At 42.1% G+C, this 26,932-nt stretch overlaps 2 protein-coding genes across 3 annotated transcripts; one reads left to right on the top strand and one right to left on the bottom strand.

Annotated features, from left to right (window-relative positions):
* Nucleotides 1-2,638: 2,638 nt before the first annotated feature.
* On the bottom strand, nucleotides 2,639-9,553 carry fancb (FA complementation group B). Of its 2 annotated transcripts, XR_013937540.1 has the most exons (9): nucleotides 8,794-9,553; nucleotides 8,555-8,710; nucleotides 8,347-8,439; nucleotides 7,374-7,490; nucleotides 7,093-7,262; nucleotides 4,211-4,617; nucleotides 3,766-4,006; nucleotides 3,010-3,514; nucleotides 2,950-2,973 (listed from the first exon to the last, which is right to left on the bottom strand). XR_013937540.1 is itself a non-coding variant. In XM_080535578.1 (8 exons), exons 1-8 carry the CDS (start codon nucleotides 9,454-9,456, stop codon nucleotides 3,070-3,072), a joined length of 2,292 nt encoding a protein of 763 aa, XP_080391704.1. In that variant the 5' UTR covers nucleotides 9,457-9,553; the 3' UTR covers nucleotides 2,639-3,069. The 2 variants fall into 2 exon arrangements, 1 of the variants encoding a protein (XP_080391704.1); XM_080535578.1 differs by having other exon boundaries at nucleotides 2,639-3,514.
* Nucleotides 9,554-11,041: 1,488 nt separating this feature from the next.
* On the top strand, nucleotides 11,042-26,516 carry mospd2 (motile sperm domain containing 2). Its single transcript, XM_080535551.1, has 15 exons — nucleotides 11,042-11,123; nucleotides 11,222-11,279; nucleotides 12,177-12,329; nucleotides 12,892-12,978; nucleotides 13,151-13,305; nucleotides 14,841-14,901; nucleotides 15,194-15,232; nucleotides 15,339-15,463; nucleotides 15,941-16,117; nucleotides 21,433-21,551; nucleotides 23,540-23,633; nucleotides 23,854-23,950; nucleotides 25,078-25,207; nucleotides 25,568-25,670; nucleotides 25,930-26,516. Exons 1-15 carry the CDS (start codon nucleotides 11,088-11,090, stop codon nucleotides 26,077-26,079), a joined length of 1,584 nt encoding a protein of 527 aa, XP_080391677.1. The 5' UTR covers nucleotides 11,042-11,087; the 3' UTR covers nucleotides 26,080-26,516.
* Nucleotides 26,517-26,932: the final 416 nt, after the last annotated feature.

Below are 26,932 nucleotides of genomic sequence, written 5' to 3'. Positions count from 1 at the left end.
AGTAGACCTTTGCCATGCAGTGCTTCCAAAAGTTATATTCTGAATACACAGAACATGTCCCACTGCAGGAGGAGAGTAGGAGGGCTCCAGCTCCCACTGGAGAGCCCACAGCAGCACCAGACATTAAAGAGAGTGTTTCCACAGGCTTCTGGTCCGAGGGGAGCTGGGAGGGAGAGGAGTATCACACACAGTTTAGAGGTGTAAAGCCCAGGAGGTGGTCCAGGGGAACACACATGCTAATGATTCTAATACTGTGCTGCACGCACACGCGCAATTTAGTCAATTCTACAGGAACACCTTTAGTAACATGAGCACATACAGTTAGGTCCAGAAATATTTGGACAGTGACACCATTTTGGCTCTGTATGCCACCACAATGGATTTGAAATGAAACAATCGAGATGCAATTGAAGTGCAGACTTTCAGCTTTAATTCAAGGGGTTGAACAAAAATATTGTATAAAATGTTTAGGAATTGGAACCATTTTTATACACAGTCCCCACTTTTCAGGGGCTCAAATGTAATTGGACAAATTAACATAATCATAAATAACATTTTCATTTTTAATACTTTGTCGAGAATCCTTTGCAGGCAATGACTGCCTGAAATTGGAACCTACTGACATCACCAAATGCTGGGTTTCCTCCTTTGTGATGCTTTGCCAGGCCTTTACTGCAGCTGTCTTCTGTTGTTGTTTGTTCGTGGATCTTTTTGCGTTAAGTTAAGCAAGTGGAATGCATTCTTGATCGGGTTGAGATCAGATGATTGACTCGGCCATTGCAGAATATTCCACTTCTTTGCCTTAAAAAAAACTCCTGTGTTGCTTTCGCAGTATGTTTTGGGTCATTGTCCATCTGTACTGTGAAGTGCCGTCCAATCAACTATGCCGAATTTGGCTGATCTGAGCAGACAGTATATCCCTTAACACTTCAAACCCAAACTCAACAGTGACAAGACAGAAGTCATCCTCATCGGCACCAAATCCCCACTCAATAAAACCGGACCAATCACACTCACCATTGAGGACACTACCATCACCCCCTCCCCCCTGGCTCACAACCTTGGCTTCATCCTGGACCCCACCCTGATCCCCACGTCAGCTCCATCGTCAAGACCTCCTATTTCCACCTCCGAAACATTGCCAAAATTAGACACTGCCCCCCCCCCCCCGCTGCTGAATCCCTCATCCACGCCTTCATCTCCTCCTGCCTTGACTACTGCAACTCCCTACTCACCGGCATCACCTCCCGCTCCCCCCATAGACTCCAGATGGTCCAAAACTCAGCCGCCCGCCTGCTCTCAAACACCCGGTGCCGTGACCACATCACTCCTGTCCTCCACTCTCTCCACTGGCTCCCCATCAAATAACCTATCAAATTCAAAGTACTCCTCCTCACATACAAAGCCCTCCATAGCCTGGCCCCCCCCTTAACTGACTGAACCCCTTCTCCCCCACTGCTCTACCCGTACCCTCCGATCCTCTTACACTCCACTGTTCCCCTCATTGTCCCACCCTCAAAACTCAAAGGCTTCAGAGACCGTGCCTTCTCACAAGCTGCACCCCACCTCTCAACCACTCAGAGACTCACCCTCACTCTCCACTTTTAAATCCCACCTCAATACCTACCTGTTCTCCCATGCATACAACCTCCCTTACCCCTAACCATCTCCCCTAACCCTGCCACCCTCCTCCCCCCCTGGACATTGCTGTGTTCATTGTCCCCGTTCGTTAACTCTGTGTTCTATGTGCTCATGTTATCTGTTGCTTGTTGTTTCTGTGTTTTCTGTTTCTCCCATATTGTCAGCGTCTTTGAGCCCTGGGAAAAAAATATTATTACAGGTTGATCTTAGTTTCATCTGTCGAAAGAATGCTGTTCCAGAACTGGGCTGGCTTTTTTTGGAAAAGTCTAATCTGGTGTTTCTGTTATTGAGACTTATGAATGGTTTGCACCTTGTGGTGAACCCTCTGTATTTGCTCTTGTGAAGTCTTCTCTTTATGGTAGACTTGGATACTGATATGCCTACCTCCTGGAGACTGTTCTTCACTTGGCTGGATGTTGTGACAGGTTTTTTCTTTACTACGTAAAGAATCCTGCGATCATCCACCATGGTAGTCTTCCGTGGACGTCCAGAACTTTTTGTGGTGCCGAGCTCACCAATGCGTTCCTTTTTTTCTCTGAATGTACCAAACTGTTTGGCCACTTCTAATGTTCCTGCTATCTCTCTAATGGATTTTTGTTTGTTTGTTTTTGCAGCCTAAGAACGGCCTGTTTCACTTGCATTGAGAGATCCTTGACCGTACACTTTTGCCACTCAGACCTTTTACCCGCTTAACTGATGAAGAAATAACAAATTTCTTTTGGACCCTTGAAAAAGAGAGGGCCACATATTAAAGAGTAATTCCTAAACCCTCCAATTTGGATGTGAATACCCTCAAATTAAAGCTGAGAGTCTGCACTTTAAGCCCATATTCATTATATAACTGTAACTTGAATATGTTTTCGTAAACAGCTAAAATAACAAACGTTCTGTCAGTCCAAATATATATGGACCTAACTGTATATACATTACAGTACACTGTGAATTGCATCATTAAAATCACTGTTTTGACACTTCTCATTAACAATGCATAGATTTGCACCAGTTTATTTCATAACAGCATAGCTTATTCAAGAGAGGCATCATCTGGACTGAATTCTCTCCTTGCATTTAATAATGGAAAATCACAGAATATTGAAAGCAAACATAAATAATGATATGTTTAATATAGGTTGTGGGTTAGATGGGACCATATATACAAAAACAATTATCCACTCACTGCAATGTAAGTCACTTTGGATAAAGGTGTCACCTAAATGGCATAATACTATTACATTATAACTACAGAATGACAATAAGAAATAATATTTTGTGGGCAGCAAATTAACCCACCTAACCCAATAACAACCTTCAATAACAACCTTCAATAACAACCTCAATAACAACCTCAATAACACACTCAATAACAACCTTCTCAATAACACACTCAATAACCACTGAGTTCCACTGTTATGGAATTCCTTTGGTATCTCACTGAAGTATAGATACATCTCTGAGAAGTCTGGACCCAGACGAGTGTGTCTCAAGGAGAGCAGCTATATCTCCCTCCAGCTGCATCTGGGCCAGGCTCTGGGTCAGCCTGTGATAGCGCTCCATGTCCACCAGGGGGCTTAACCTCCTCCTGCTCTTGCCCCTGTCGCTCTCCCACTCGTCCCTGCATCGCTGGAGCTCCTCTGCAGAGCCTCTGTCTGGGGTCTCGAGCTTTCTCACTCGGTCACTATTCGTCCCCTCCTCCTCGGCATGCAACAGAGACGACATACCCTCTTTGAGTGACAGGACCTCTTTCTCCAGAGAGAGGGCTAGTCGCTGAGCCGTTCCCTCTCCTCCCACCTTTCTGACTGGTAGGATAGAGCAGGATGCCGATGCAGGCAGGAAGTCACACAGAGAGTTCAGGAAGTGGAGCAACCGGAGCTGGCTGTAGGTGAACAATCATTTCCTCAGGTTACATTACCATAACTATCATCTCTTAACCACAGGTTATCGTCATGTAAATACATCTTTATTTCATATTTGAAACATTTAACATCGATCAAATCTTCTGTCAGATTAGGTAAACTTCATATATTCCACAGTGCCAAGCAATCATATCACCTTTGTAGATAACACATCAGATACACACATAGATAAATGACAGTAACTAATACTGAGCATGCTAAACAAAGCTACCTGCAGTGGACAGATAACTCTCCCTGGAACGGTGTTGTCTGGTGCCAGTAAAACAGCATCACAGCAGATGGTCCTGCAGGGTTGGCCAGGAGGTAGCATGGGCTGATCGCTAGCCTTTGACACTGCATGCTCTTCTGGATCCACCTGGCCACATCATCCAGGGTGTGGTCGGGAGAATGGATCTGAAGGGTCCATGAGTCCAGCACTGCCAACAGGCTGAGCAGGTCCTCTCTAGCCTCGTCTAGGATGAGAGAGAAAAAAAGATCAGTAGAAGACGCAAGTTAAAAAAAACTCCAGAAAACCATGTAAAACAGTCAGACAAGCTATGATTTTAATACAAACCCAAATGAATACCACATTACTAAAAGAAGATCAATGGCAAGTTTAAGACCTCCAAATAATTGTTCATACACTGGATTGAAGTGGCGGCCCTATTTTACAGTACCTGTTGTGAATTCACAGCTCGTTAACAACTGGGGGTGTGCTTTGCTTTGGAAGTCTACTGGGACATGGCCGCACTGGGTGACCGTTGGCCCCGCGGCGTTCGCAGATGCAGAAGATCCCTGTCTGTGGACGTAATGGAGCATGACGGGGCATCTCACGCTGCCAGAGGTCAGCAGTGGGCTCAGATCAGTCACGGCGGTGACCGCCAGTCTGTGTGTGTTGACATCTATGGCTCCGCTGGCACCGTCCAGCCTGCGCCTCTTGGCCACAGGCTCTGGGTGAGAGGGGGCAGACAGGGGGCTGGGAGTGGGGAACCAGGACGCTCGGCTGTGGGTCTGGATGATCAGAGGCACTGGGCTCTGGCCTGCCTCTGTCAGGAGGATGGATAAACTCACGCTGCCCACTGGTCTGGAACAAAATGACAACACATCACTTCACAATCATATTTTGTAAGTGAGCCCCCCATATCACCTACAGCCACATAGACGGGAGACTACTACCACACAGGGAATCAGTTACAATGTAGATAAATAACATAAGTGAATAAGTGCAAAGAACAAAAGAACAAATCAACGGGTTAACATCTGAGGCAGCCTAGGGAGTCAATATATTACTAGCACTGCACAATACTAGTTGTGCAGGGCTGCCATGTTTACCCACAGCACTACATGAGGGCTCTGAAGCAATTATGCCATAAGGTTCCTGACGCTCTTCATCTTACGATATGTTAAATCAGAACAGGTGGAGAAACTGGGACTCTGATTGCTCCTCGCTCACACAAAAAGAGCTTGGAGGGCTATTTGAGAATGTGTTGCCATGGTGACCAGGCAGGCAGGCATGCTGCTGCTGTGGAGCTATTTCTCACAAAGTCTGGAGATATGGCCTGAGAGGCAGCCACTGACGCCGTTCTGCACTTAAGGCTGTTGCTAGGCGGCTGGGTGGAAGGTGAGACATTATTGATGTCCCCTTCAACATCTTGCTTAGAGAGCACATCAGAGGCATTTGATGTTTGGTTTGTTCCCTGCGTAACCTCATTAATGTGCTCATGAGGATCAAACATTCAATATGTTTGTGATGTGAAGGCAAATGACCTGAGGGGAATGTTTCTCTTACTGTATGAATGTGATTTAGGTAAGCAGTTTTGAAGACAAGTCTGGCTGTTTTTGTTGTTGTTGTTGTTGTTGTTGTTGTTGTTGTTGTTTTCTTATAGGAGAGCTACTCTAAGTTAGAGATCTGGTCAGACATCAGCAGTGGGAACTGACAGCTGGTGAGTCCCTCTCACCAGGAGGACCAATGCTTGACTGGACACCATTAACACATACTATCATTACATTAACACAGCCTGTAGCATTACCAATCACAGATTAGGTCGGGGATTATCACTGATTATACTTGGCAAGATATCAAGAGAATGAGGATTTCACAATGTACTACTCATGAGCACTACCAATAGGCATCACAGTGTGCTGTAGTGCCGAAGTTGATATTTGAGATGCAATAGTCGAACAACTTAAAAACAAGCTCACTTGACAGAGTAAACATCTATCCTATATGAAAAACAAACATAAATCAAAAATCAAAACATCCAAAATTTGGGCACCCTGGTTTAAATGTCTGTTACAATTAATCTCCAAGTGATTGAAAGCAAACGTGAACACTAAATGCTACAAAGTTAAACATGACACCTTTCTGCAAATTTTAAAGCAAGCTTTCTTTAAATGATAAAAAAGGAAAAGGGCCCCGTGCAAAAGTTTGGGAACACTTTAGAATTATTCTTTGTTACCTTTTGAGAAGATGATTACTAAGGCCCAGGCCAAGGTGATTTACTCGTTAGTGCTTTAATGAGTCACGTGAATATAATTCCAGGGTTGAACTATATATTCTGAAGTAACTCCATGCCTTCTCAAGTATCCGACTGCAGGGGCTGTTGTGTCTGGTGTTAAAAAACATGGCTTCCTCTAAACAGTCTAAACTGTCAGAATCAAGAGAGTTCACTTCCACCATCAAGGAGAAGGCTCTTGCAATGTTTCAAACTACCCATTTCCACTATGTTCCTATTGGAACAATGTGCTTTGGACTGACGAAACCAACATTGAACTTTCTGGCCACAACCAAAGAAGGTACTGTATGTTTGGGGAAAAAAGGGTGAAGCATTTGTAGAGAAGAACACCTTGCTATGCCAACTGTTAAAAATGGAGGTGGATCCATTATGCTTTGGGGTTGTGTAGCAGCTGAGGGCGCAGGCAATATTGTGCAGGTGGAAGGAAGAATGTATTCTACCAAATATCAAGACATTCTAGAGGCTAATGTTCGAAGGTCAGTCCAGAAATTTAAGAGAGGTTGGGTATTCCAGCAAGACAATGACCCAAAGCATACCTCAAAGTCAACCATGAAGTACCTCCAGGAAAGACGGATGAAGGTTTTGGAATGGCCATCAGTCCGCAGACTTGAATATTATTGAAAATCTGTGATTTTCAAACATGAAATGTCAAACATGCCGTGCATGCAAGAAGGCCGAAGAATATTTCTGTGCTAGAAGTGTTTTGCCAGGAAGAGTGGGGAAAAATTCCCAAAACAAGAATTGAAAGACTCTTAGCTGGCTACAGGAAGCGTTTGCAAGCTGTTATAGTTGCCCGAGGAGGAGCTACAAAGTACTAACTGACAGGGTTCCGAAACTTTTTCCTTGTTTTATTATTTTGAAACTGTAAAAAGTTCCAAATAAAAATGTATCTTGCTTCTTGTGATCTTGTGATGAAATGTGTCATGTTTAACTTTGTACCATTTAGAGGTTAGGTGTGCTTCTTTTCACTTAGATATTCATTGTAAAAGGTATTTTGACTAGGGTGCCCAAATCTTTGCACCCCACTGTATGTAGACATTTACATGAGGCTCTCTGTGGTTAACATCACGCCCACAATCAAGCGGTCCTCAATGAAGTGATGCCAAAGCTTGTCCACTAGAGGTGGTGATGCCACAGACGTGACCTGCATCTTCTCAGCCAAGGCCTCGTCGTCTGGCTCATCATCATCATCCCATAGGGAAACAAGGCCTTCCTGAAGAGAGTGAACATCAGCACCGATATTTACATGTACACAGTTCAGTACATCAGAATGAAGAAGAAGACTAGAAAAGATAATGGTGACGAGGTTAATGTTGATAACCACCTGCTCTGCCTGGGTCACAACATGCTCTGTTCCTGAGACCGCATGTGTTGACTGCAGAAGGACCCTCTCCTTCACCCTCACATCTCTCTGGAGGTCCTGAAGCATGGTCAAGCCACTCTATAGAAAGGAAAAAAATAAATAATAGATAGATAGATAGATATTCAGACACTGTTTTAGTCAATTTGCTGTTTACCAAAACATCTTCAAGTTACATGAATATGGGCTTAAAGTGCAGACTCTAACCTTTAGGATAAGGGTATTCACATCCAAATGTAATATGTAGCTGTCTCTTTTTCAAGGGACCAAAAGTAATTGAACAATTGACTCAAAAGCTGTTTCATGGGCCAGTGTGGGCTATTCCTCCATTATTTATTTATCAATTAAGCAGGTAAAAGGTCTGAGTTGATTCTAAGAGTGGCATTTGCATTTGGATTAGCTGTTGCTGTATATGCACACTATGCAAAAACAACCAAAAAGATCCATTCCAAATGGAAACCAGCATTTGGTGATGTCCATGGGTTCCAGACTTCAGCCAGTCATTGCCGGCAAAGGATTGTTGTCAGTAGGTAAAGGTAAGTATTAAAAATGAAAATGTTATTTATGATTATGTTAAAGCTCCTGAAAATAGGTGACGGTGTATAAAAATGGTTGCAATTCCTAAACTTTTCATACAACATTTTTGTACAACCCCTTGAATTAAAGCTGAAAGTCTGCACTTCAATTGCATCTCAATTATTTCATTTCAAATCCATTGTGGTGACATACAGAGCCAAAATTATGGAAATTCTGTCACTGTCCAAATATTTCCGGAGGTAACTGTATATTAGTTGTCGTATATATATATATATATATATATATATATATATATATATACCTATATACACACGTAACTGTGTCCGGAGAATTCATTCACTGATGCATTATTCTTATAATGTCCAAAACATGGAATGGTGTTGTTGTCCTGGTTGTTTACCTGTAGTCGGGACTCTAGAGCTTGGACAGTAAGGAGGAAGTTCTCCTGATCAGCATCACATGTCTTCTGCCCTCCTCTGCTCTCCTGTCCATGCTGAAAGATACAGCAATATTCTCACATCAGTGTACGGTGGAATAAAACATAAGAAATTACCCACCCATTTTATTTTTTTACACTCAGTAATTATAACTAAAAAGTAATGTCTCACAGAGTATGTTGTGCCACAGAGATCAGTGATGAGGAAGCGGTCCAATGGACCTCCGGTAAGGCTCTGGTTCCCAAAGATCAGCAGCACCTGGTCTGTTCCACCGCCCAGAAAGTCATCGACATGGAGTGAGCTAACACCTGACCAGCAGGATGCCACCTGGCAAGAGAAAGTACGGATTAAGTAGGAGAGACGAGTCTACTGGAGATAAGAATGAGGCACATTATGCAGTATTCCAATACCTGAAAAGTGTCTTTCCATACTGCGCAGGCATGACCATGGTTGAAGGTGACAGCAAACAACAGACATCCATTTCTTCCCGTGTCGACAATCTGAATGTGTTCAGGTTCCTCAAAGGGGAGCTGGCATACCTCTCTGGGAATTCCATTCTCAAAATAAACTAACTGCTTTTTACTGGTTGCTGCCACCACTGTTGATTGCAAAACACCGTTCACCTCTACAGCTGAGACCACAAACATGCACTTTGTGATAGAACTATAGGTATGAGGTAAAATCAAAGCTCCATTGAATACTTGTCCATCCTCAATGAAGTACCCCAGGGTTTTGCTCACCCCTGCAACATCCATCTGCTCTTTCAAGCATTCTGCTGACAGCTTTTGGGAACCTAGTATACATAGATTTCTTCTGTTTAAGAGAAACCCTCCAATAAAGCTTAGAGAGTGCTCGATGGGTATTTGTCTAACTGACCCAGCCTGCATGGAAGTGTAGAAGACTACACCATCATGGCTCCATAGGACAGTCGGGCCCTTTAAAATTTCAACATTGTCTGTAATTCGGTAGGGTAGTTTAAATTCCATGTACGGTTCCAATCTATTTGAACTGCTCAAAGTGAGCAGGCTGTATCTGTAATTTAAATTGAAGCGATCTCCCTTCCGGCTTTGCATCAGTAAAACCCATGGACCTAGGACAGAGGTGCAGTGTACTATCTCCACATCTGATGTACTCTTTCTGCTGATGACAGCTGTTATATCATCTGACTTTGAGAAACTGCCAGCATCCTGTTGAAATGACAGTCTGCTGAATATCAGTTCTGAGTCTCGTGTGGAATGTTGGCACTGACATGTCAGAATGTCTCCACGGGAGGACATCACTTTCACCTGCTCCATGTCTTGAGTCATAGTTGTTGTTGTTGTTGTTGTTGTTGTTGTTGTTGTTGTTGTTGTTGTTTTACTGTGGGGCTTATCACATCTACCGTAATACACAGCAGCGGCGCAGCAACTGTCTCCCCGTGTTCATCCTTCCTTCAGCTTTACCTGAAAAACTGTGGCACAGCATTGTCAGGGTATATGCAGGAATCTTGAGGTTAATTTCAATACCTTTCTAAGACTTTTTAAAGACCGTGTCAATATTTTTCCAGACCTCACCGCCACTTCGAGCTGTAACCGTTGACATCAGTGACAGTTTTAGTTTGCAATAGACTAGACCACTATCATACAACACAATTTCCGGTTCATCTTTGTTTTTTTAAATAAAACTAATACATTCACGAACTTTTACTAAACGTTTTTAGGACTCAAACTCTTTGGACAGAGTCTAATTCAAGACCTCATAAAATCGTGATAAGACTTTTTAATACTTATTAAGGGTCTTGATTTTCCCAAAATGGATTGATCAACTTTTAATACTTTTCAAGACACCGCGGATACCCTGATTGTAAGCACACTTCGGAGCACCCGGCCGGCTAGCACAGATCCACCGAGTTATCTTGCAGAATACTCTGCATACACAAATCTTTGTAACCGGTTTAAATATATAACTTGTTTTTTTTAAAAAGTCAAATATTGGGTCTTACCTGCTGCACCATAAGCTAAATCTAACATGTCGTTACCGCGTGTACTCAAAAGTGTTGATATCGCCGGACATCACATGCTGTACACACACAAGTCAAAACACTGCGCTGGCAGAATGGTTCAATGGATACTCCTCACCTTGCAACCGGGGGGGGCGAAGAGCGGAGTTCGCTGACGGTCAAGGAGCTAGATATCTATATATAAGGTCTATATATATATAGATATAGATATATAAGATATATAGATATATATAGATATATATAAGGTCATAGATATCTACAATGTATGTATTATCTATGAGCCGCCAAACCATCCGGCGAACCCGGTGACTGAAATCGAGTGTCGCAAAATGATGTCCGAAAACGTGCATTATGGGTAAAATTAGCTAGCCAGCTAGCTACTTCTTGTTTATAAGTATTCTCTCAAGTCTTCTCTCGTTCACATATTAAGATAAGGTGACAAATACAATTACACTTCTTTCAAGGTTATATTCAAACAATGAATGCATGCAACGTTGTATTCTATTGTTTTGCTTGGACCTCAAAAACGTGTCACTTGTATGTAAACTAGCCACTTTACATACAGAGCCAAAATGGCGTCTCAAGGGCAGCAGTTTCACTTATCAGCACTGATTCATCCCTCTCTCCTGGATCAACCTCGAGCCAGTGAGCTAGTTGATTGAACAGCCTCAGAGAGAGAGAGTAGTAAGTAGGACAGCCTTGAACATGGCGGAGGAAGTTGGACAGCTCGAACCTGAGCAGGTTAGCTGGGCTTGTCCTTTAACTTTGTCAAGAAAGAAAGGTCCAATTTGGTTGTGAAAAAGCTGCAGCATATTATTGACTTGTCTCTCTTTGAACAGGAAACTGAGAAGAAAATAGAGGAGGCAAGACAGAGGTTCATGAATGAGTACGTCCAAGGTAAGTTAGCCAGCTAGCTACTGCTTAGTAGTACCAACTGTAACCAACAGCAATCATCCAGTGCCCTGCTTGTTTTTCAGCTAGTGTCTGCAGACATTTGATCAGCTAGTGTTTGACTGAAATCACTCCTCACTAGCTGATCAAATGTCTGCAGACACTAGCTTCACGTTAGTGTTAGTACTAGTAGGAGAACATTAGATACAGTACTGTCCTAATAGCTGTGGCTAGCAACAGTTGCCTCCAGACTGGAGCACTCTAGTTCATGTCATGGATGTGTGTGCCATGAGTCAATAGCTTAAATGATGATCACATTATTAATAATGATCGACTTTTTCATAACTTCATCTTCTAATCACTGGCCTGGCTGGTATATTGTTATGGTAAACAAACAATGTATGATCACTTGACTTTAACACTGGGACAGTTCATTTGAGTTGACAGTCAATGACAGTGGCATGACATTAGATTAGGCTAGATGATCTGCTTGAGAACTCATTTAATGTATGTTGGCCTCTTGTTCATGTTCAGTTAGGTTAGCAAAAGCCTACATTTAGTCAATGTATGCCTTTTTTTTTTATAGTTATGTAACCTTATTATGGGCTTTATTTAATCATTATCTGAAAGAAAATGTGTTTCCTTGAAGGAAAACAGGGGCAAAGTCCCTCTGGAAAGTTTACAAAACAACTAATCTCGTCCCCAGGCTTCCGAGCATAGTGAGTGGAACTGAGAATGAGATAAACAAACGAACTCACTGGTGTTGTAACATTATAGACGTTTAGCCTAAATCTGATTTAATCAGATTTAAGACTGATTAGAGGGGGAAAATGAGGGGGGGGGGGGGGAGTTTGATTATTGCTGTTGGCAGAAATGAGATTTGTTTTGTTTCATCCCCCACAGATTCAGACAAGTATGACTCCAGGGACGTGGACAGGCTACAGAAAGATGATACTGTGGTGGAGGGATACCTGTCGTGGCGACACTTTGCTGTGGATGATGCCTTGAAAATGATGGATGAGAGTTTTCAGTGGAGAAAGGAATTTGGCTTGAATGGTTTGTAGTTTTCTTTACTTATTGTTATACACTACTTCACTACCATATATGGTTGTTGTGAGTGACTATATGGGTCAAAGGCCTTGGCTAGTGGCTAGTGGCTACATCTTTATATGGTTGAGTGTGGGAAAACAGGAACTGCTACATTCAATATTGTCAGCCTATTTATGGAGGCCAACTGCCATGTATGACAGGATTCATCAGTGGTGGTCTTTGTTCCAGAGTGGGATGGATACTTATTGTGTGTTGTTCTTCACATCTCCACACATTCAGGCCTGAGACAATCCTGTCTCTATTTTCTAAAGTTTTTTAAATGGCTACATTTCAAGTGATTTCAGCCAGAGAACGTTCAGTTTGTTAAATCTGTGTCATGCAGAAATTGGATTTGTAAGTTTACAGAGGCTAATTTGTTTCCAATTGTCAGATATTTGATATTTTGAACGAGTTGACCATTTTGTTTGTCTTGAAAGGAGAGGAATACTTTGCTACTGGCCAGTACATACTTGTTCCAGTATTAATGTTTTAGAATGAGTTTGAAGGCAAAGTTTTCTTTGTTTTTCAGACCTCACTGAAAGTAGCATTCCAAAATGGATGTTTGAGACGGGTGCAGTCTTCCTCCATGGCTACGACAAGGAAGGCAACAAGCTTTGTATGTTTTGTTTTACACATACCACATTTAATGATCCCTTACAGAGACTGTTCACCTGTTGAAGACAGGAGAAGCAGATTGTCAGCAAAGTTCCAACTGTATATTTCCTTACCATCAGTAACATGAGGTTATTGAACGCAATGCTATCTCTGTGTTTTTGCTGTCTTTTCAGTCTGGTTCAAAGTCAAGCTACATGTCAAGGATACAAAAACGATCATGGACAAGAAGAAGTATGTTGCCTTCTGGCTGGAGCGCTATAACAAGAGAGAACCAGGGATGCCACTCACTGTTGTGTTTGACATGTCTGAATCAGGTCTCAGCAATATTGTAAGTACACACTTGTATCTAGTTTATAGTCTTTTTTGGTACCTACAATTCAGTACCTTATTGTGCCAGATTGATATCAAAGCATGACTTCCAAGAAGGTTGCAAAGTTGGAATTCCGACTGACTGTGTTTATTTCATTTCCTCTTCATAATTAAACATGTTGGCTCCATTTTGAAAACCACTGTGCTTTCAATGTATGCCACTGAAGCCCTAGTGAGCATCCTAATATTGCTTGCTGTTTGACCTGTAGAGCATAAATAAGTCCATGAAACTTAAATATGAAATGAGTGGATTAGTAGATCAATTTGGAAATCAATCTTAAGGAAGATTGGAGAAATAGCCTACAGTGTGGTCTTGCGTAGGCCTAGCCAGTGTTATCTCATTTAGTCTCTAAGAGAGTCTACTGCATAGCAATGAGCCTGCCAGTGGGCATGGAACCTAGCCAGGCTCTGCTCCTCCTTGGGGTCTTACTCTATTGATAGTTCTCCAGTTCACCTCATGATAATTAACCAGTTACGGTAATGCATGTTTTACATCTTTAGATGCATGTTTTACATCTACATCTTGGGGGCGGCTGTGGCGCAGGAGGTAGAGTCGCCGCCTAATGATCACAAGGTTGGCAGATCGGCGGTTCGAGCCCCGGCTGGCCACATGTCGAAGTGTCCTTGGGCAAGACACTGTACCCCAAATTGCTCCCAGTGAGCGGGCCGGCGCCTTGCATGGTAGCTTGCCGCCATTGGTGTGTGAATGTGTGTGTGAATGGGTGAATGAGAGGCCGTTGTAAAGCGCTTTGGATAAAGGCGCTATATAAGTCAGACCATTTACATCTAAAGGAATTTACAACAAAGGAGCTTTATAAGTAACTGATCTTTTCAAATCACTTTTGGGGAAGATTTTAATCTTAAGTCTTTTGTGTGCTTGCAATAATTGATCCTCTGTTGTTGTCGCAGACAGTTGCACTGATAGCATTATTTGGAGTACTCTTTCTTTTCTCATTTGCACAAAGGGACGGAAAAACTTGCTTCAAATGATGTTGTTGTGTTGATAGTTATCTCTTCTGACATTGAGATGGAGTTTATGCTATCTCCTAGCATCAACTACAAAGTTACTCAATGATCAAGTAAACATCAACATTGTGCAACATCAAATTCTGTGGAATAGTCAATAACACAATTCGGAGTTAAGCAAGTGTAGTTCTTAGTTTTGGAGTTCCATGGAGAGGGCACACTTCACACAGTTGTGTTTTTGCCATAATATCTTTTCCTAGAATGATATTTCACATGATTGGGTTGAGGAAGGTGGTTGAAAGTCAGAAATTGATTGACTACAGCTCTTTTTATAGTGACTTGTGACAAAATGTCAATGGTTCTGAATTAGGTCAATGTTCAGCTTGAGGCAAATATCTACGGCTGAACAAACAGTTTCCCTATTTGAAAGTCCATAAAACGGCTTTTAAGAGTCGACGTCTGCTTTTCAGTTTGCATGTACGGTACTTTATGAGTCATTCACTCTCTCTTTTTACTTTCTTCTTTCAGGACATGGACTTTGTGAAGTATGTCATTAATTGCTTCAAAGTATATTACCCAAAGTTTCTATGTAAGTAGTACATAAAGTAAAAACATTAACAATGCATAGAAAATGTATCTGGAGCACATCCATATCACCATGGTACATTGAATGATTTAGTTATGTGACACATATAGGTTACTTCGTCATCAGTACACATCCTATTGACATACTTTATTTGTATGTTTATACATGTATAACAAACTTTACAACACAATACACAGCATCATACAGTATGATCCTGTGTTGCTGCCTATGATATATTAGAATTAAACCATTCTCTGTGACTTAACCTCCTTAATGTAATGTATGCTCATTTCAGCCAAAATGATCATCGTGGACATGCCATGGATCATGAATGGTGAGTCATTCTGTTTTTTAAAGCGTGCCTATATTTAGTAATGTCTTTCTGATAATCTAATCACCGTTGTTTGGATCTGAGGCTGGGTCTTTTCTCTCTTTGCCAGCTGCATGGAGGATTGTCAAAACATGGTTGGGTCCAGACTCCGTCAGCGTACTCAAGTTTGTATCCAAAAGCGAGATCCAGACCTACATTGGCCCAGAGTACCTGCCACCTCACATGGGTGGAACGGTATGTGCGGTATAGTACTGTTAAATCCACTCATAGGGGTGATACTGTTGAAATGCATTAGCTCTCACACAGGCTCTACCACACAGGCTCTCACATAGGCTTCCACTCCCCCCCCCCCTCTGTCTCACACACACACTGACTCTCACACCCATACACGCACACACTGACAGTGTCATTTATATTAATTTTACATTACTCTAATCTACAGCCTATAAATAAATTATATTGCCCCCTTTTTCTATTTTTGCTTATATATGTTGTTTTATATGTCCTATGTACCAACCTCACCAAGTCAATTTCCTGTATGTGCAAATACACTTGGCAATAAAAAGAACTCTCATCCCTGATACCTCATCAGTGTTTTTGTGTGACATGAAATACCAACTGAAATGTCAACATGAGATTTACCAATGCCAGTGTTGCATTATGCTAGTAGATGTTCAACGTTTTAGTAATTCTACTATGGCTTCATTCCAGGACCCCTTCAAATACAACTATCCTCCACTTCCTGATGACGACTTCCAAAGTCCCGTCAGTGAGAACGGACCAATCCTCAGCGAAGACGACAACGAGAGCAAAGGAGAGGAGGAGTCGGACTGTAAGGACACCCTGGAGGCCAGCTTCAGCTCTGAGGTCGCTGTGAAGCCCAAAAAGGTACAAATACTTCTCCATTTAGTTTCCAACTCCTACTCTTTCCTCCCTTTCTTCTCATTGACACTGTGGGTACAGCACAGAAAACAGCAGACATGCTATATATTATAGACATACAAGCACACTTCCTCATACACATTGCATGGTCACAGTCATGGGATGGTACGCCCCATCTGCTTGAATACTTTACTTCTCCGCTGGAGTATTCTCATTAACAACAGAATAAATAAAGTATCTCTAATGAGCTGAGATTGATTTAATGAATGATTCACCCAGCATGGAAACAGCTGGAAACAGCTTAGGTAGTAGTAGGCGTTTAGTTCTCATTAACATAAAACACACTGTCGCTATTTTCATATAAGGTGTCGAAGAGGAAGTTCAGCCTAGTTCCTTTTAACTTTGATGTGGACCGTTTCATATTTAAAGTTGAGGCTCCGATTACAGCATGTAATCGGTCCTTCCACCGAGACGGCAAGAATTAAGAAGCAGTAATGCCCTGATTTGGCAGCTGTTAAGCTCTTGCTCATTGTCTCTGTCAAGGTGACTCCTAATGTCTCCGCTGCAGCTTAATCCTGCCCCCCAGTCCCCACACATCACAGCCTCAGTCTCGCTGAGCGCTAGGCTTCTCTCATCTTCTGAGGCCTTTCTTAGGCTAGAGAGCGTGTGTCAAGTCCGTCAGAGAAGCTGTTCCTCGCTGAATAGTGTTATTTTTTTCGTGTTTTTTCCTCTCCACACATTGTCATACATGACTTCAAGCGAAGGGAGGTTTTAAGTCATTCCCGGAATGCGCCTGTGGGATTACTCTTTCGGTTCTGACTGGCTTATGGTTTTGTCTTCGACCTTGTAGGAGGTTAGGTGATGTGGTTTTTCAGTGGCTGTACTCAGCAATTGTGTCCTGGTGAGCTGGCATGAGGCTGGGGCCCAGTGCAGGCCCTATCACAGTAGAGATACCCTGCAGCTCCTGACTCTCACGTGTCCGTGCAGAGTAGACACCATCAACCGCTTAGGATGTCATTGATTGACTGATTGATTGATTATACTTTAATGTCCCCGAGGGGAAACTTGTCTTGGGCATTGTACTTTCATGCTTCAAGTGCAACAGAGACGATACCTACAACATACAGCAGGCAAAGTAAACAACAGGACAGCAGCAAACATTGAGTGACATTGGCAGCAGTTTCCACCTGGACATGGCATCATTTGGTATGTACTGTATATATATTGCACATATCCCTTCAAGTGGTGTTTTCGAATATTGCACATGGCCCTTTAAGTGGTGTCTAAGATAAAGTGCAGTGTCATCTAAGGAGAAATCTTGAGTGGGGGGGGAGATTCTGATATAAAGAGACCTGTCCCAAGTCCCACGTACCTGTTTGTTGATGCATATATTCTTGACAGTGATCTGAGATGTATCTTGGGGCTCTGAGGTGATCTCTGATTCAGAGTGTACTGTGGCTGTGTGTTCTAGAAAAGAGATGTTTTCTTTGCTTTATCAGTGTCAGTGGGGGGACTGTGCCGCTCTGTCTTGGCAGAGTCCTGTTGAGCCTTTAAGCCGTTTGGGTAACCTGCGCCACAGTCACGGGAGACTCCACCAAGCACACTGAAGTGGCTCGGCAGCCATTGCGTCACACAAAGCTGCTCCTATGAGCCTCTTAAGCACCAAGAAACACAAACAGCAAAACCCCCATTGTGAATGAATACCACATTAGTTATGCACCACATATTTTTATTTACAAGTTAGAGATATGCAAATGGCACTGGTAAAAGTGCTATCTTTTGAGCTATCTTTTTAAAGGCATGCTGATGATGGTGTTAGTTGGAGAACACAGGCATTAATTAATTCCCCTCCCCCCACCCTCTGTGGCCTAGCCTCAAACTCATGATGAACTTTTATGGTGTGGGTCAGCCTGCCTTGTGTGACCCCCACGGGAAGTGTACAGTATGGTTCAGCCTGTTCAGTTATGTCATCCATTAGCTAGAATGTACAGCAATACCCAGTGACCTCAAGTCACACAACTCACAACTCTTTATTCTTTATTCCATTACAAGAATACCTCAAGGAGAAAAAACAAACAAACAAACAAACTGTGAATCAGGTGGTCGTGTGTTTGCGTCCGTGCACGTGAGATGGAGTGGATAGTAGTGTGTGTGTGTGTGTGTGTGTGTGTGTGTGTGTGTGTGTGTGTGTGTGTGTGTGTGTGTGTGTGTGTGTGTGTGTGTGTGTGTGTGTGTGTGTGTGTGTGTGTGTGTTAGGGCTGCAACTAACGTGTGTGTGTGTGTGTTAACAGACACAACATGGTGTGTAGTACCTCTTACCAGCCTCTAATGCACTATCCCTGATCTCTTGGTGTGCTGTGACTTAAATGCATTATTTAAATGCCAGTGAGAGTAACTACAGTATGCTTAGAGCCTGTCTACATACATTCCTCTGCAATGGCCAAATAAGTTGAGTCCTCCCACCTGAACACGTCAAGGCTCCCACAGTGTGTTAAAGGGGTAGTTCACCAAATTGTAAAAAAAATCACATCTTTGCTTCTGTACTCTAAAATGAGTCCATGGTCAAGGATAAACTGCAATCAACACTTTGATTCTGTTTATCTGGGCATTGTAACCAGATCATTGTTAGCATTTTTAACGAAAACCCAATGCAAATCAGTGGACCCTAGATTAGGTTAGATTAGATTAGATTAGATTTGATTTATTGTCCCCAGGGGGAAATTCATTTTCACACCACTGTACAGTATACATATATACATACAACACTGTATAACACAGACAACAACAGACAGTACTACACATGACAGATACACAAGTACACACGCTCAGTGCGGTCTATTATTTAATTTAAGTTAGGATGTTGATTATAGTTAGCATGAATGTCATCCTCAAATCATCTAAAATTCTCTGAAGAGACTGAATTACTTAAATGACCTAGAGATTTGAGAGCGGCATTTCAAACATGCTAGCATAGGGTCCATAGACCTGCATTGGGTTTTGGTTAAACATGCTAACAATTAGCTGTTAGTTACAATGTGGAGTCTGCCCTTGTCCATAGACTCCTTACATGGTAACAAACCAAATATGTGATTTTGTAAAACTATCCCTTTAATAGCTGATCGCTCCAGGAAGCTAATTGCCTTTCTCTCTGTTTTGGAACAAGGGCTGGTGGTCTTAAGGCATTGTAGGATCTCACCCACACAAGAAGCACTGAGTCCTGGAGATTTCTTCACGCAGAAAGGTCAAGTGTTCATGTAGATTTGGGAGTACACCTCCCTCACCATCCAATCATCTTCATGGACGAGTTCTGCCTTTTGATTTTAAAAAAAAGAAACACGCTGTACCTGGACCACACATTTTTAAAAGTATCCCCTAGTTGCACTAATTTTACTCAGGCTGATATTGATTTAGATGTTTTTCATAGCAGATGTAATATGATACATAGTCCACAATATCTTCAGAGTAGAAAAGAAAGTGATACTCAGCCAGTTAACCCTGGTTTGTAATTTAAACCTGTACTGTAATTGACCTTGCCTGTGCCAGTTAGCCTACAAGTATTGAAACTTTCAAGTGTAGTGTCCTGCATGTACCTTAGTTAACATTAAAATATGAATGTATTCATAGAAAGCACTTGCCAACATCCATGATATAGTAAATATATCCAAGATTATTTTAATCCAAAGCAATACTTTATTGTTAACTATTAATACTAGTATTAATTTCAAATTACAGTATGGACAATACTCAATGTTTATTACAGTATTGGACACACATACTACCAGCACTAAATACTAATGTATTATTTTATTATTATTATTTACCACGCTAATACTAACACATTTGAACTAACTTTTACAAATGCCATTGAGATGAATGTACACTCTACCAACGTATTTCAAAATAACTGTTAGCCTTTTGCAAGACCTACCTCAATGTCTTCACTCCTTGCCTCAACACAGTGACAGAGCACTGAGAGCCATAGCCTGTATTATGCCTTTCTGGATATGGATTTCAAAATGTCTTAAAGTGTTCACTCCAGTTTGTACTGAAATAAGAACATGATTTATTTTTTATTTAAAGAATGTTCATGAATTCCTCATCCTATTTAATTTGCAAATGTGATTGTGTGGGTTTTGCGTGGGCATGTTGGTTTTATAATGCTAAACAATAATCTGTTTAATCTATACTGTAAAAGGGACTGTTAAAGGGATTCTAATTATTCTGGTTGAATAATTGAATAATGATCTGAATATTTGTTTAAATCGATTTGATTAACAATAGATTTTGTATGATTTTAACTGCAATCCAATTAAGTGCAATTGTTTTTTTAATATAGGTCTACTGTTTTTAATCTGTGAAATGCTATAGTTTTTAATTTAAAAATGAAATCAAATGTTGGCTACGGTACTTTAATCATTAATATTTGTTTTCAGTAATTGGTTCACACTGAATAAAAACATACATTTCAGAAGCAGCTCAGTCAAGTGACTCTTGATGTCATTATTGTGTGTGTGTGTGTGTGTGTGTGTGTGTGTGTGTGTGTGTGTGTGTGTGTGTTTTGCTTATCACAGCAGAAGACGCACTCCCCGTCTCAGTCATTAGTGCTTATACACAGATCACAGGCAGACCCCACTGACCTCTCCTCCAGCTTTCACATCCTGCTGCGCTCCCTCTCCATCTGTCTCACACAAGCTGTGGACACACACACACACACACACATACACATGGGAAACTGTGGTTGGTCAATACTGTGATGAAATGATGATATCAGCTGTTCTATAGTCTTGTGACGGCATTGTGGGCGGGCTGGATGTGGGAGAAAGTTTGTGGCTGTTGAATTGAAAGTGCTGACGTTTGGTGATGCTGTTCTATTCTGAGCTGGTGTCACGGGTCATTATCAGGAGACTGTTCCCACTGGACATGTGTTTGTGGGTATCCTGTGGCTCTATGCTCCCACAAGGCCTACTGTTATGAGAACAAGGTTCAGGACTTGTCATAGGGGTTTCTGTGAGCATTTTGAAATTGTGAAATTACCACTTGCATACAAACCCTCCCTCGATTGAACTATTCACTCTTCAAACCCATAATTTCCAATAAGATAGATTATGACTAATATTGTTTCGAAATGACTTGATGGTTTCATGTCCTCATACTTTTCTGTATCAGCGGATGAGGGCCCCACATCCTCTCTGAAGAAAGTACCATACAGTAGATTTCTTTGCCATAGCCAGCAGTGAACATATTTGTGTTAATGAACCCTATCTTACAAAGACCGCATGTAACGTTATTATATTACAAAGCTTTTGTTGTTGTCATTTCAGGTGAACTTCCTGGAGGAGACTGTGAAGGCAGAGGACAATGATAAAGGAGACTGGACCAATCGGACAAAGGGGGTCAGGAAGCCACTGACCACCTTCAGGGGTCCTCTACTGCACGTCAGGTACACAGCCTACTCACCACTCCGCCCTTCTATAGTGTGTATAAACAGCATCTCTATCCCCTTATCGATCCTTCTCTCAGCTCTACTAAAAGCTTATAGAACAGAAAGGCTAGTGACACAGCGACTATGGACAAATTATATCATCATAGGATTAGAAGTGTTAGAGGATGAATGTGTTAACACTTAAGTCCAATATCAATATCTTGGTTTTGTGACAGAAATCAATCGATTGCTCAGTGAGTGAGAAGCTGTTTGGTGCAGTAATTAATACTATGCTGTGATAATCAATAAGGGACTCATTGATCAGTAAGGGTTACTCCTCATGATCACCAAGGAGCAACTACCACTTCCCATCATGCATGTATAATGGTTATTCCAGTAGTGTGGCTGTGGAAAGAATATTGTCATGCAAAATAATCAGAGGTTCAGAGGTACAAAAGGGAGGTTTCTGAGATCAAGGTGATCTGTGATACTTTCTCCTTCCTAATCATTTGCAAAAGCATTTGATTATTCATTTGGTTGGGTTCCATTGTTGAGTTCAGGTAGGATCCAGGTACTTAAGCAGCAGGCTCCATGGATGGGTAATCAGATGTTATATGAGGTCTCTCTCCCTTTCCTGAGTCATTTCCTCCGAGTTCTGTTTTTTAAGAGAGTCTTTGATCTGAGATTTTTTTTACAGCTCTAGGCAATGTATTACAGTGATAAACAGATTTATTTGAGCCTTAAATGCAATTATGTTTCTGAGCTGTGTTAGACCCTGATCTAGTCCACGAAGAAGGCTTCGAAATGGGAGGGGGGGGGACTTTGAACTTAAGAATGTGTTAGTCTTCCTGGGGTCTGGAGAATTATTCTGGGCTCAAGGGAGCACTGGACTCCTCAAACGCTTCACTGGGGCGAAGAATACCAGAGGACATGAAAGGGAGGGAAGCCAGAACAATTCGTGTTTACAGCCGTAGCCCACAGAATGTACCGGCAAGGAAAGACTTTAGAAAAACTAGGAACGGATTTTGATCCCGTCAGCCACTTGAGACTTTTTGGAAGGTAACAGTCCATACACTTGTGTGAAGTGTTCACTGGAGCAGAATTCTTAAATGTTATCCCCCTGAACCCCCCCACTGAGTTTGAGGCATTTGATGTTGTGAGATGGTTAAATGGGGAGGGGGTGCACTGAGTGTTGGAGAGCGATTCAGAGTGCTAGTTTGCTAGTTTCTCAGGCCATGGGTTTTCCTCTGCTCCAGATTTCACATCTTAGATGCCCAATCACAGATGTTTTCACCCTAAACCTAGGAATACGGTAATGTGGTGTAGTGTTTCCCATAAATGGGTTCAGATATGGTGGCTCTAGCCGCCCCAGGGCTTGATATTTCCATATGGGTCAAAAGGAAACAGAGCACATTAGTGACTGGGATAAGGCCTGAAGAAAAGTCATGGGGCTATTTTTACTCCAAAAACGTTCTGTGAAAAAATGTGCTAACAACATGTTGACTTCAGTGAGGCTCTCATCTTTTTGAAAACAACCGATTCACTCAGTGTTTCCAGTATCTCTGACACATCTCTGTGTATACGGCTACTCCTGATTGGCCTCAAATATAAATATCACTCAACATTGCACAGGCTTGCACAGATGGACGTAATCTGCCCTTCCTTCGAATGCAGAGGCTGACAGTGAATGAGCAGCTGCTCTCGTAGATGTGGAACAGCAGAAGTTACAAGTCCCTGGATAATCATACCACAATCATTCTCTGCCAGCAACATCTTCATCTGAGTACAGGAAGCTTAGTCAACCAAATCAATACAGCTAAGATATCACAAAGAGGGGAGCAGAGGTGTTCATGTATTTGAACATCCATAATAGCCACTGTGTATAATTAATTGTTAAAGTAAATTAGTCATTAATTTAGTGTTGGTCCTTTCACCACTCAGCCTGTCTAACGACTGCCATGTGTCATGGCCATGTGTCAAATGTGTCTTTTCTCTCTTACTTACAGTCCAGCAGAAGAGCTGAGCTTTGGCTCCCAAGATGCAGAAAAAAAATGTCTCATCATCCTCAACAATGTGACCAAAAATCAAGTGGCCTTCAAGGTGTGTGCGTGCGCGTGCGTGTGTGTGTGTGTGCGTGTGCGTGTGCGTGTGCGTGTGCGTGTGCGCGTGTGTGTGTGTGTGTGTGTGTGTGTGTGTGTGTGTGTGCATGCATGCATGTGCACGTACGTGTGCGTGAGAGTGTGAAGAACACAATGGTCTGAAAGAAGTCAATCCTGTATGTGTCATCTCCATACAAGCTGACTCTATTGTGTGTCCACAGGTACGGACGACAGCACCTGAGAAGTACAGAGTGAAGCCCAGTAACACCAGCTGTGAACCAGGTGCTTCGATGGATATAGTTGTGTCCTTACATGGAGGTAGGAGTACTGCACTTATCTTTGCACTCTCTACTCTTATCTACTTCTCAGATGTTTCCAAATGTACAGCAGAACTTTACAGAATGATTAAAAGGTCCAGTCTATTAACTTCTCAAAGTGCTGACAAAGTGCAGCTTTCGTTTTTCTGACATACATATTTTAAGAGTGATAAAATAATAATCTCTTATCTCCCGTAAACGGAGTCTTCAGAAATCTAAGAGAAGAAGAGTAAATAAAGAAGCTCTTGGAAGCTCTCTCCTCTGTCGTGTTTAGTGTTTCTCCTGGCTGGCTAAAACCCCAAAGGTCAACTTCCTGTTGCTTTTGAAGCCAACATGGAGTTGCGATGCAGGGACTTGGCTGATAAGGCGTTTTTACTGGCCTTCAAGCATCGAAATGTCAGTCATGGCTTATGTGTGAGGTTTTCCCTCTCTCTGGTGTTTGAGTTCATTAATTCTGTTCGTGGGAACTGTCATCTATCGCTTATGTCTTGTTCACTCAGCTCTGTAGTTAAGGCCTCTCTGTGTTTCAGTCAGCTCTTTTGCCTCTATTTCGGATTCTTTTACAATTGTTATTCTTTTTTTTCTTTTTTTTTTTTCAGAATTTTTTTATCCCTTTTTCACCCAATTTGGTATCCAATTGAACCCAACCTAGCATCCAATTATCCCCTGCCTATTGCGTAGGATCCGCCGCACGACCCCGTGGCCGGCAGCCCCAGAGGAGATCGCCAGGCAGACTAGCTGACTGGCTCCTCGAGCCCAGCACCGTTATTCCGGCACCCCGGGGGCGCTGTTGCGCGACGGATCCTTGTCCGGAAATAGTCCTATACCCCCCTTGGGAGCGGCCGCTCAATATGCCGCTCCCTGTGAGCCCCGGCCATATCCGGGTCTGGCGAGACCGGGATTCGATCCCAGTCCCCGGTGGGCAGCTTGCACTAGTGGCCAGTGCTTAGACCGCTACACCACCGCGGGGCTACAATTGTTATTCTATCGATTTATTCCTCTTTTATTTTAGCAGGTTAACCTTTTTTTAATCTACAAAAAGACCTGCCCCCAGATCACAACAATATATCTGATGAACAAGAAAGTGTTAATGGTGTAATAACAAGCACACGGGCTGTGTTTGTGCAGGCTATCAGGCGTCTCTGCAGGACCGCTTCCTGGTCATGGCGGCTGAGATGGAGCAGAATGCTGGTGCTGGATCACCAGAGCTCAGTCAGTTCTGGAAAGAAGTGCCCAAAAACAAGATCATGGAGCACAGGTACATAATAGCATGTTGATTAATGGGTGTGAAATTCAAGCCATATTGGGCTTAACAGGGGTCTAAGCCTCATGGCAAGGTCACAGGATCAAACAGCTGTCACAGTCAGAGAATGGTAAAAGGAGAGCCTTGAAGATGTCTACCGGGTTTATAGCAATAGGTTCCCGTTGGGACCATATATACTGTAAATGTATGCGCTCACTGCAATGTAAGTCGCTTTGGATAAAAGTGTCAGCTAAATGGCATATATACGTTAGACCATATTTGATTTAGCAGCTTTATGGTGAACTAGCAAGCTGATAAGCCCCTCCCCCATCTAAGACCGGCCCCCTCTTTCGTGTGAATGTTTCCTTCCTGTAGATTACGCTGTCACGTCCTGGAGAGCAGTAAGCCCACCCTGAGTCATATGGGGGACAGCCCCGTGGAAGGAGGAACTAATGGTCATCAGGACCTCCATACAATGGTGAGCTCTGATTGGAGTAGAAATACTCCATCCACTAGAATACCTATTTCTGTCACATATATTAACCAATAGAGATATTTTTGCTTTTTAGAGTGTAAGATATTCTCTTCACCATAACATTTATGGAGTTATCATTAAGAAGACGTTTTTGGTAAATGTTTCCAAAACAATTTACAATATCGAATAAACGTTATCTGTGCAAACTGTGCAAAGTAAATAAAGTCTAGTGAGATAAAGTAACCAACCCTCTCCTCTCCAGCTGATGCGTGTGATGGCCTGCAATGTCCGTCTGGAGCAGAAGCTGGACATGTGTCTGTGGCTCCAGCAGGTCCTCATTGGTCTGGTTATGGTTTGTCTGCTCAGCTTCCTGTCTATCTACCTACTCTACAGTGGAGACCAAGCCTCCTGACCTGACTCGGCCTCTACAGAGACTCCAGCAGTGCAGTGCTTAGCATTAAGGGCTCGTATTAGAACCAACGGACAGCTGGTACTGGACTCATTGATAAAACGAGAGCAGAATGTACTATCTTCTTTTCAAGGGCTATCGTCATGGAAATGACTCCTCTTTGGTAGCAGTAAGTTAGGGACATGTGAAAATGTGAATATGCAGTTTGTCAGTCACCCACAGAGATTAGCTCAAGTCTCTTGGTTGTGAGTTACAGTAGCTAAGACTCTTGACCCTGTGAAATTAAATAATGTATGTATTTTTTTTTATTCCTGATCATCTGATTATAAATGAAGTATATTTATTACTATGTGACATGATATAGACATTTTAGTTATACATGTTTCTGATTCTAATGTTTAACATGTAATTTAAAAATATATCTATGGACAAGAATAAAGTTGCACTTTTTATTTAAGTAAATGTGATTTTCCTTTTGTTGAGCAATTGCTGTTAGTGTGTTCAAGTATTAATCAGATACTCATGTTTTAAGTTTACTGTTACGTCACATTACACAAGTGTAACAGAGTAACATTTTTAGACTTCGGACCCTGACATTGCATTGCAGCACAAGACATAATAAGGGCATAATAATTAAATGTATTACTTTATTATTCAAGATAAAAAAGTGTCAGTAGTACAGGACATAAATGACCAAGAAAAAAAGGCATAGTACAAGATAAGGTGGCAGTACAGTAAGACAAGACAGGTTACACTAGTGGTGCGACTAGTGATAATAGAGACTTCACAGTAGTAAAGTGGCTTGAGCTTAGGGTTACTGTAGTCCATGTACATGGGGTGAGCTAGGGGAAGATAG

The sequence above is a fragment of the Nansenia antarctica genome (genome assembly GCF_963989245.1).
Source record: "Nansenia antarctica genome assembly, chromosome: 7".
Taxonomy (NCBI): Eukaryota; Metazoa; Chordata; class Actinopteri; order Argentiniformes; family Microstomatidae; genus Nansenia; species Nansenia antarctica.
This window is presented reverse-complemented; position numbering and strand designations above follow the sequence as displayed.